Genomic DNA, 10,999 nt, shown 5'->3' on the forward strand with positions numbered 1-10,999 from the left:
TTAAAGTATTTATCACATTGAGAACTGTAGAAAGATGCATATTTTTGGACCAATAAAGGGGTGTAACATACTTTTGAAACTAGAGAGATAGCCTGGTATTCGTGAACAATGGGCAAGACATTATCACGTTGGTTCCTGGGGTACAAGAGAAGTTCATAGTTGAATTCTAGGGGTCATTTAATTTTATGCTTTTACTGTGTATTAACCCTGTGATTGTGGTTGGTCAATGGTAAGTGTATGGACTTGCAATGCTAAAATCAAGGGTTTTATTCTCTATAGTGTACAGATTACAGATAGCCCATTATTTAATTTTGCACTAAAACTGCAGCATTTTGATTTTATGTTTTGCTGTTTTTGACTTAATAACGTGGTTAGTGATGAGCATGAAAGTTATTCAAAACTGTTGTCATGGTGAGGAGATTGTCAAAATAAAAAACAACTTTGAGACAGTAAAGTTTGAAGACTGCTTGAATAGGTAATGAAGAAAACTATTACAAGTTTAACATTGAACGTTTGTTACTATGTTAAACTTGTAATTTTCTTCATTACCAATTCAAGCTATTTTTAAACTTTACTTGTCAGAATAGTGAATGCTATTGTTGTCAACACAAGAAAAATTACTTTTAAGTTTTTCCAAACCTTAAACTGGATTAAACACACTTGTCTTTGTCTTATTTTGATGAATTTCTTATACACAGGCCGTATGTAATTAATTTAATTGCCGAGGAAACATCCAGACTATTGACAGTAGGAGGAATATTAAATTTCAGAGCTTTTTAAACAGCTTCTGAGAATTGTACCAAAACTATATTTAAGTAGACACATTTTTGTTTTTCCTCTTCTACACTTGATCTACTTAGGTACTTTATTTATTCAGACATGATTGTGAGAAGGCCTTCAGAAAATTTATATCTTAAAGTGAAATCAATTAGAATTTAATCGATGTTTGTATCAAGACCTATTACTTTGTTTTCTTAATTATTTGTTTATATCTGAAAAGGTGAAACTTTATCATCCATTTTTTAGGTAATTCACAAAGACTATGTGACTATAAAATTTATAATATCTACCTCATCCTGGTATTGCTCACAATAGTAGTAGTTGTATTACATTGTTTTTTTTTCTCTTTATCATAGCTGTAAATATTATGCATTATTTTATTATTAGAATAATTTAAAATTCATAACTTTTTCAAACAACCAAAAAGGTTCACATAAGGTATTGAATTTTAGAACTTTGGATTTTTTATTCTGAAGATACCACTTAAGTGAATTTACACTTGTATTAGTACATCAAATATAAAAAAAAATAATTATTTTCCATGTTCATTAGAGATACTATAAATCTAGGTATTACAGTATGCTTCATGTGTTGGACCAGTCCACCAATAATATATTTTATCAACAGGCTTCATACATAGACACATCAGTTAAAATTTGATAGATTGGCTTTTTTGTCATTGGTCCACTTTTTTAAGATTAAAGTTGAAAAATTATGTAACTTTTTTTTTGCATACAAAATGAGACCAAACATGTAGATGACAATTATGTAAGTATACATAAATATTGTCAAAAAATAACATTGGTGTTTGTGTGGTAATCTCATTGAAATATCAACCACTCTTGGACATTGTTTGTTAGCTAAAATTTAAAGTATCAAAAGCATGAAATAGATATATATTTTACCATGATGTTTAACTTATAAGGTTAGGCCATTTTTATACAATTTTTAATCAATTATTGATTGATAATTGGCTGCTCTTTTTACATATAGGTAGAAAAGGAAACAACATGCCATTATATTATTATCATACCATATACATGTATGTCTTTGAAATTGAAGGATCTTTTCACTAATCTTATTTTGAAGTTAAAAGAAAAACAACACTACTACAAAAATATTTATGACATAGTGCTTACATGTATGTGAATGTTAGATGCTTTGTTATGTACTGTAAAATTTGAAATATATTTAGTTGAATTTTATTTTTATACAGGTGTAGACAGTACCATGTTTTTACAAACATTTCAACCTATAAATGATTAGGCACACTTTCCCTCCACTGTAATCCAAAACAAGTTCCATATGAATGGTCTGAATACTTTGAAAAATGTTCACTTTCAGGATTTGTCATAAAAAAAATTATGGATTGTTTTTTTCAGCTATTACTTTTATTTCTAGTTAATACTTAGAATTCCATTATTTTCAATCCAAATTTACTATGTATGTAAAAGAAAGTGTCAAGAATGTGAATTGATTATAAATTTTTAACAAAACTGATTAGTTGTATTTAGTGATTTCTATGTGATTTTTTTCAAACCAGGTTCTGAACCAGGTTGTTTTATGGGATAAGATTATTCGTAGAGGAGATGAAGCAAAGATAGACTATAGAAATGTCAACCCCAAGTATTACTTCTGGGATGATGGCAATGGTCTCAGGTTTGTACAAATGCAATTAAATAACTTGTTTTTATTTGTTATTGCATATGCCACTTAGATGATCAAAAGAACATTCTAAACAATTGCAAAATATAGCTACATTGTAGTAAAATTAAAATGTTGAATGTCAGAACTACATTTGCCTAAATCTTATAATTCCATGGCATAAATTAAAAACAGTTAAAAATTAAGAGATTATCTGTATGCAATAACTACAGTAGCCTAAGCATTATACATGTACAACTACTCAGTTAATTATTTGAAGAACTTTTACTTAATAGAACAAATTCTTTTTAACTTGTATAACTGTTTAATATTCAGTTTGAATTTTTGTATATTAAAAAACTTTTTTTCAACCACTCTTGAAATGTTTTGATTTTAAAGTAACTTCTTTTATTTTGCATTTGGCTTTTAAAACTTAAATTTTGTTTGGCATGGTGTCTAAAGTTTTCTGATTAGCTTTTAAGAATATGAGAAATAGGATATCTTTAAAATGTGTTTTTTTTTTAAATGGCTTGTATTTTATCTTTTAGAACAGTCAAATGTGGAATTTTGATTTCTTTAATCCCACTTATAGTTGAGTTATTTGTGCATTGAGTAAAACCTAATATTATATCACCATTTTTATCATATTTTATGTTTTACTTACACATAAATATCGTATTATCTGACAGTATGCATGGACTTTTTAGAAAAGTTGAAAGGAAAATTAATTTACTTAAATATGGCTTTGTTGATATCTTAAACTTTATGTGGTTCTGTATAAATCAAAACTACTCGAGTGTGATTTCAAACAATCCTATGAAAATTCTAAATGTTTGTAGATATATATACATTTTCACTAAAGAAGGTAGATTATCACAAGTATAATTAACCTCTCACAAACTAATATGTTTATAGTGTTTCTGTATTTTTGATATCATGTTTCTTTGTATCTTTTGGTTTTTCCACACAAATATATATACAACTTCAAAGAATTATCTGAAAATGGGTATGATGCAAGAGCTAAGAGTAAGCATATGACATGCATCTTAAAACCTGTTCTTCTACATATGAAATATCATAGATTCTCTGATGTTTTCATTTAGACCTTGTATTTGTGTACATTGAATCAGATTTGCACTTGTTTTCTTTAGTTAGTTTATGTGATGCAGCTCTAAGTTACATAACAGTATGAATATTTACTGCTTACTGGATAAAAGTGAGAATGGTTTTGTATGAACCACTAAAACTATAAATATTTGCAAAACATGCTTCTGCTAAAATACACAGTAAGAAACTTTTAATATTTTGATGTAATTTTCAGTGGCCCGCCAAACATTGTATTGTGTTACTGGTGTCATCCTACAACACAGTTCATCAGCAAATATAAGTCACTACTGTACAGGCCTGGCATGGCCAGGTGGTTAGGGTGCTCGACTCTCAATATGCAGGTCGCGGGTTCGAATCCCTGTCACACCAAAACATGCTCACCCAGTGTCCGGACTAGGATGCTAGTCCTACTCCCGGATAAACGCCTCCAAAATAATTTGGAGGTGTGAGAAACACCATAAGCAACTACTAGTCACTACTGTAGAATTTTAAGTTAATTGGTATGGCAACATTATTTTGGGGTTAAAATTATATCAGTTTCACAAGTTTCTTCAAACTGTTATATAGGTACTCATAATTATTGAAGTTCTAAATGGTGAGTTGGAAACATATTAAATTGCCCTTAAGAGAAAGAGACAAAAAAAGTAAGAATACTGTTCAGGTGTAGTTTAAAAGATTTAGTGATTAATCAAGACAGATAATCAATTGTAAGCTTCTTCCCTTGATAGCTGTTACATCTGAATAGTGTTCAAAATTTAACATCATTTTAGAAATTCAGTTTAGTTATTTGAAACTTATCAGAAAATTTTAAGTTTTATAAAATATTTAATTTTTTCTAAGTAAAAAAATACAAATTTATTTGTTTGTATCATTGTATGTAAAATGCCTCTAAATTACACTAAAATTGAGATTTGAGCAAAGAGATCAAGAAAGCCTAGTATTTTCAGTTTTTAATTATACTTTAACCCTATTGCCATGAGTATCCTATATTACACGTGACACAAGGTTTTAGTGTCTTACATTCAAAATTTTATTAAACTACCTTTTATTTGTTATACCTATTAGTATAGCATAAAATCTTATCTCATAATCCATATTTTAATAGTATACAAGTTTTAAGTTTTTAATTCTACAAGGCAATATTTTAAAAAATCTTCAATTTTCCCTAGTGTGATACATTTTCTCTATGCATCTTCTTTTCTCTATCTTGTCCACCAACCCCTCCAAAAAGTATGAAATTAAACGTAAATTACTCACTATAAAAACGTCATTGCTCAGACAAACCATAATTTTTATAGCCTTCAATTTTGTTTGGTTACAGTGCTATCAAATATAAAATCAGGCCCTTCCTGCCATACCCACCTGTCATTCTCTCTTTCAGTATTTCTTAATAGTTCTCTCTTACATTTAATTATATATTACCTATAACCAAAAGCAAGCCAAGGTTTTCATCTATCAAATGATGTATTGTATAATGTTGTGTTCTGAACACATAATAATCAGTATCACTCAGTGTACAAGCTCCATTCCCTTGGGAAAGCTAACAACTAGCTTGGATGAACTTGTAATGGCTTTTGTCGCATAGTTAGAAAGCCAGAAAAATTTTGATATAGGGGAAATTGTCAACTTTTTGCATGTTATTATTCTATGTTCTTTGGTGCATTATTTAATTAAATAAAAATTATTTTGTGTATTACTACCATTAGTATAAAAATAAAGTAGGGTTAAGTGTCATCAACAATTGACAGCAAGTAAAAAGAAGATTGGGTAAGTACTTTAATTCTTGTTTCTCATGTTTATTCTTTTTTTTATCATTATAAAGGTTAACTAAAATGTAAAAATAGGGATCTTTTTAGGATAGATAAGATCAGATTAGGTAAAATACATAATAATAATATAATAATGTTTCAGGAGGCATGTAAGTGAGCTGCACATACCCCGAGTGAATTACAACTTATAATGGCACGGATAGTAGTTAGACATGATTCAAAGGGCGATAAAACAAATTTCGTTATAAATAGATGTATACTGTTACGAGTTTAAAGCTACTCAGGATAAATTAATGTAGTTTTATGCTACATTTTAAGTCATTCTAGAAAAAAAAAGAGTAATTTAGATTAAATATATTGTTTACAGTCACAACTCTTTAACTCTCTCAACACAGGCTTGGTCAATCTGACCAACCACATGAACTCTATGTACTCATTTAAAGTCTATAGTTATATAGTTTAAAATATTTTTTTAGTGAAGTATTTTTAATAAAGTAAAATAATGATTTGTCCATGAATCTATCAAGTATTTGTTTTTAATAGTCTGTGTGCAAAGTGATTTTCATATTAAGATTAAAAATACTTTTCTTCACCTCAAATTTCATTTGTGTAATCTCTAAAACCTCATAAATACATTTTAAATGTTTGTTTTGAGTAAAACTATCTGTTATTTTCTCTACCCTAAGTCTATACAAGGTTGTTCAATTTGACTGACCTTGTACACCCCCCCCCCCAAATCCAAATATTTTATATATATAGCTTGTTTTAAGGTTACTTTAAATGACTTGAATAGTTGCAAATTAAGATCTTTGTATATTATCCAAAACTTTTTTTTCTATCATCTATCATCTATAGGGGAAACAAGAATATCACCTTGACACTCTCATGGAATGTAATACCAAATGCTGGAAGTTTACCAAATGTATTTGGTACTGGTAGCCACAGCTTTAGCTTTCCTGCAGAATACACAACTTCCAGAGTTATGTGAGAATGAATCCCGGGAATGCTACTTTCTTTCATCAGAAAACATCTATTTCCACGATGTTGTGAATACGACATCACATCTCTCATTTTTTCTTAAAGTTTACTAGTGTAACAAAATATTTTCCCTTCCTTACACACCATAGTTGGATATCTTGGAAAATAAACTAATTCAATAAGGTTCAATAGATGATATACTGCAGAGAAAAGATTGAGTTTACTTATATATGTTGTATAACTGTGGTAGCAAGTTTAATAAAGTGTTCATGTTCTCTGTGAGGAAAATTATTTGTTTTAATTGCTTAGCATAACATTTTATTTTATTCATTAAATATTTATTACTTAAATTACTTATTTGAGATAAAAAGGTAAGATACAATGGCTTAACAATAAGTTAAATTAAATAAAATTAAACAAGATAAAAATGCATCACTAAATAAAAACATGAAACAGATAAAAAAAAAAAAAATTTAGCAAGCCAATACCATTAAATTTGTTACCTGATGAGTAACATCCAGTTTTACTACAGAGTTTACTTGGACTAAGTTTAGTCTCTAAGAAATAGTTGGGTGTGTTTGGTTGATTCAGTCTGTATGTCGGTGATCTATTAAGGGCTTGAGTTTCTTTGCAATAACAAACTTCCTTTCACCAGTGGATGAATTATCCTCAGATTCTTTGTATAAATTTATCACATTATGGTCAATTTCAGACATTAATGCTACACAAAGGACTGTATATTTTTTATCTTGGATGTTTCTGTGAAGGTACTGCATTGTAGATAATGGATATATTTTTGAATCATTTAATTTTTTATGCTACTTTTGGGTAACGACCTACATATATCATAGCGTTTATTGTTAAAAACAAAACTCTGAACAGATACTTTTTTTTTTCAAGTATTATGTCTCCTTCAGTGAGTAAATTATTTTTCTCGTTAAGAAATGCTTGATAGAGATATTACCAAATCCTGCTGTTAGTTTCGCAAAATAATTGTACGGATATGTAATAGGCATGAAAGTTTTGAGTATTGTACCAAAAGATCTGGTGTCAATTACATTTTAAAAATATTTATTGTACAAGGGCTCTAATAAATCAAATGGGTATATACCATAACTTTTAAATATTGAATATTTTCAAGTACAAGAGGAAAACTACATTCAATATTCAAGCAATTTTGATAAGTGGAATATAATAGAATAGGTCAGTTTTTTTTATGGAATTAGAATTTTATTTTAATTAATATAGTTTCAGAGCCCAGTTCATTAGGAATTGTAAAATATTATGGATGTATTCCCTCCTACTACCGTATATTATAAAGTCGTCTATGAGTTCTCATATTAGTTTATATGACAAAATGGCATGTTTAGTGTAAAGAAAATAATAAGGAAAATCTCCAAGGGTAAAAAACTTCAAATACAATAAATATATAATAACAGAACATTGCTAGAATAAATAAAGTCCACCTTTATATTTTACTTTATTATATAATACATACTACAAAATAGTCATGTTATCTAAATTTTTAGTCTTCTGTTGAAAGAAACGTTTAATATCCTTTCCTTCCACGAAATCTCTGTCGGTTGTCCAGCTAAGAAAACAGAACTGCTATAAAAGCACCATTCAAGCTCAAATACCTTGTTATTCTTAAAATAAATTAGATTCATTGTCAAGCTTTTATCATTGATAAGACAAGCCAAGATATGGAGGAAATACATCACCAGTTAAAGATTATATTATAGGATTTACTTTTAGCATTTATTAATTCACCTTAAAATCAGTGATTGACATCAAAAATCACTTTGTATTAAATTAATATGCTGTTCATATTACTTTGAAATCAAAAATACCTAATGACTTTTAATTTACTGCAAAGAGGTTATATATTCTGACCAAAACAAATAAAACGAAAACATGGTAACTGTTAGAAAGGTAAATGGAAATAAAAAAAAGCAGGAATGACAAAACTAAAACCTTTTATCTATAATAAAAAAATTCATGATATTTTACTCTTTTCCTCCTGTCAAAGGAAACAATGTAGCATAACTTGTATTACTTTATTCTTGGGGGCTACTCCCCTACTTATGCCAAACCCCATTTTTTACTATTACCAATTCTGTGAAATGACCAATGACAATACCTTACTGAAGGGCAAAGGCTGATTACAAGTTTTATAATTAGGACTTGTACTAAAAGCTTTATGTTCTAATTTTTAAGTATTAACACTATATTTCATAATTTTAAGTGTAGAGAAAGAGATAGATCCTTCTGTTATGATAGTTATAAAACAAAGCCTTTATCTCAATGTAATTGACTGTGGATGTCTGAAACCAGAATAAATGATAAATCCAGTTTTAGTTGTCAAGCTACGTTACTTTATATTTTGGATATGAGGACTGAAAGCCACATGTACCTACTAATAAGTATATAAAAGACAGAAAAAATTTTTTTTTTAATTTAATAAAGAAATATGATTAAGTTTCCAGAATGAAATATGTACATATTACTAGTGAGATTTATAACTGTTCCGTTTCAGCTTAAACATGAATTTGGTATGGAATATTCAGGTTAAGAGATTTTTGATAAATTCTTTCTCAAGTAAAAAATTAGAAATGTGAATAAATAATTCACTTTATTGCTTTGCTTACCAAAGATCGTTTACATTCAAAGAATGTTTGTCTAAGTTGATAGCACTCTGCAGGAACACTGGAATCATGAGATAATAGGCAATCTTTTGGTGTTCTCTTATGCTGGGAAGAAAAAAGAATTCTCAAGACAACTTTAACAATATACTTTATTTAAATATGAAAGTTCCTCAAATGAGATCAGTGTGTTTTTTTTTTAACTTAATAATATATAAGCATCAATTTCTATGTGAAAATCACCAATTTGAGGTAACATGTGAATTGTTCAATATAGTAACAGATTTGGAACTGTTTGAAATTCTTGTTTCACATATCTAATACAAGATGCCATGAACAAATAACGATACCTGTTTTGTCGTGTGCCAGCTGACTGATCAGATATGACTATACAAAAGTATAATGGTATTTTAAATATGCAAGACTAAGTGAAAGGGAACAGGAAATATTATTTAAGAGATAGATGAAGGGCTGGAGAAGAATGTCACAATGAAGGTGGATTTGGCAGGGAAGGAGAAGATCACTTGCATGCTTTGTGAGCACTTCCAAAAGTTATACTGCCAGAAAGGCCATGTGTGACTTCTTTAAAGATCTCAAATTACTCATCTTGTGGAGCAAAGAACTTGGAAGATCACACTAGTGACAAACTATATAACAGAAATGGTTCCTCAATACATCCTGAATCTGGGCTTGGGGAAAAGCAGTCACAAAACAGCTTATCTAATGGAAAATCTACATCATTCACCCTGTGTTTCTGAAAGCTGGGGCCAAAAGAAAAGAATTCACCTACCAGTTGTCTCAGTTGGCAATCAAAACACAAATACTTAGGAATTCAGAAATTTGTAAATATTGCCACTATTATGTGAGACGGGGATAAAGTTATTGTCTCACTAGGCCATGAACATGAGAACTTCTGGTGTTTTGAGTTGTCTTTCACTCACCACAATAAACCTATATTTACACAAGTTTGAAAGAGTACATAGAATTAGCATAATGTTTAGGGACAACATGGGGCCTATTAGTCCATCTAGGCTGTCCCATCCTTTAAACTAAACTAAAACTATTAATAAATAAATTAAAAAAAAGTTAAAAACCAGCTCTTATCATTCATATACTTAACAAGTTTTCTCTTAAACTCACTTAAATTTACTCCCTCCACAACATCCGAAGACAACGCATTCCAGAAGCCAACTACTCTGGTACAAAAATAAAACTGTCTTAGCTGAAGATGATTCCTACCTTACCAAAATTTATATTTGTGCTCCTAGTCCTACCATTCTCACCATTAGGTATGAAAAAAAATGATGTATCAACACAATCAATTCTCTTAACAATCTGAAACACCTCAATCAGATCCCCTCTAACTCTTCTTTTTTCAAGAGAACAATTTCAGAGATCTTAACCTATCCTCATATGACAACCCCTCCATTCCAGGTACCCTTCTAGTAGCCCTCTTCTGAACTCTTATAAAGAATTCAATGTCCTTCCTAAGGTAAGGAGTCCAAATGTGGCCTAACCAGTGACCCATACAATGAAATTATAACTTTTTTTAGACTTGTATTCAATATTTCTGTAGATACAACCTAAAATCCTACTTGCCCTACCACTAGCAATAGCATGGATGGCTTATGAGACTGATTAACCACTACACCAAGATCCCTTTCTTTTGTAACACTATTAAGGTTATTCCCATCCAAATTATACTTATAATTCAAATTATGATAACCTACATGATTAGCTCGCATTTATTATAATTAAACCCATCTACCATTTATTCACCCAACTCACTAAATGACCTAAATCCTTTTGTAAAGCAGCAACATCCTCCTCACAGCCAGCAACACCTAAGACCTTAATATCACTGACATAAATAAAAAAGAGCAAAGGTCCTAAGACTGAGCTCTGAAGTACCCTACTTGTGACATTAATCCAGTTTAACTGAACTCTATTTATAACAACCCTCTGCTTTCTTCCATCCAATTAGCTAACTTATCCCCCACACCTATACAGATAATTTTTTCTACAAGCCTTTTATGTGGCATCTTGTCAAATGATTTCTGAAAATCCAGATACACCAAA

The 10,999-nt window shown here is 29.6% G+C and overlaps 2 protein-coding genes across 2 annotated transcripts in view; one reads left to right on the forward strand and one right to left on the reverse strand.

Annotated features, from left to right (window-relative positions):
* Positions 1-6,566, forward strand: part of LOC106467721 (signal peptidase complex subunit 3-like) — a 23,683-nt gene extending 17,117 nt beyond the window's left edge. Inside the window, exons 4-5 of the mRNA XM_013928096.2 lie at positions 2,324-2,439; positions 6,156-6,566. Of these exons, the coding sequence (XP_013783550.1) occupies positions 2,324-2,439; positions 6,156-6,288 (249 nt within the window). The 3' untranslated portion in view covers positions 6,289-6,566. The remainder of the gene's footprint in view (positions 1-2,323; positions 2,440-6,155) is intronic.
* Positions 6,567-7,721: 1,155 nt separating this feature from the next.
* The window catches only part of LOC106467722 (cytochrome c oxidase assembly factor 5-like), an 8,334-nt gene continuing 5,056 nt past the window's right edge, over positions 7,722-10,999 (reverse strand). Inside the window, exons 2-3 of the mRNA XM_013928097.2 lie at positions 8,927-9,028; positions 7,722-7,869 (exon numbers count right to left, since the gene is read on the reverse strand). Of these exons, the coding sequence (XP_013783551.1) occupies positions 7,828-7,869; positions 8,927-9,028 (144 nt within the window). The 3' untranslated portion in view covers positions 7,722-7,827. The remainder of the gene's footprint in view (positions 7,870-8,926; positions 9,029-10,999) is intronic.

Source organism: Limulus polyphemus, unplaced genomic scaffold (genome assembly GCF_000517525.1).
Source record: "Limulus polyphemus unplaced genomic scaffold, Limulus_polyphemus-2.1.2 Scaffold2717, whole genome shotgun sequence".
NCBI classification, from domain to species: domain Eukaryota; kingdom Metazoa; phylum Arthropoda; class Merostomata; order Xiphosura; family Limulidae; genus Limulus; species Limulus polyphemus.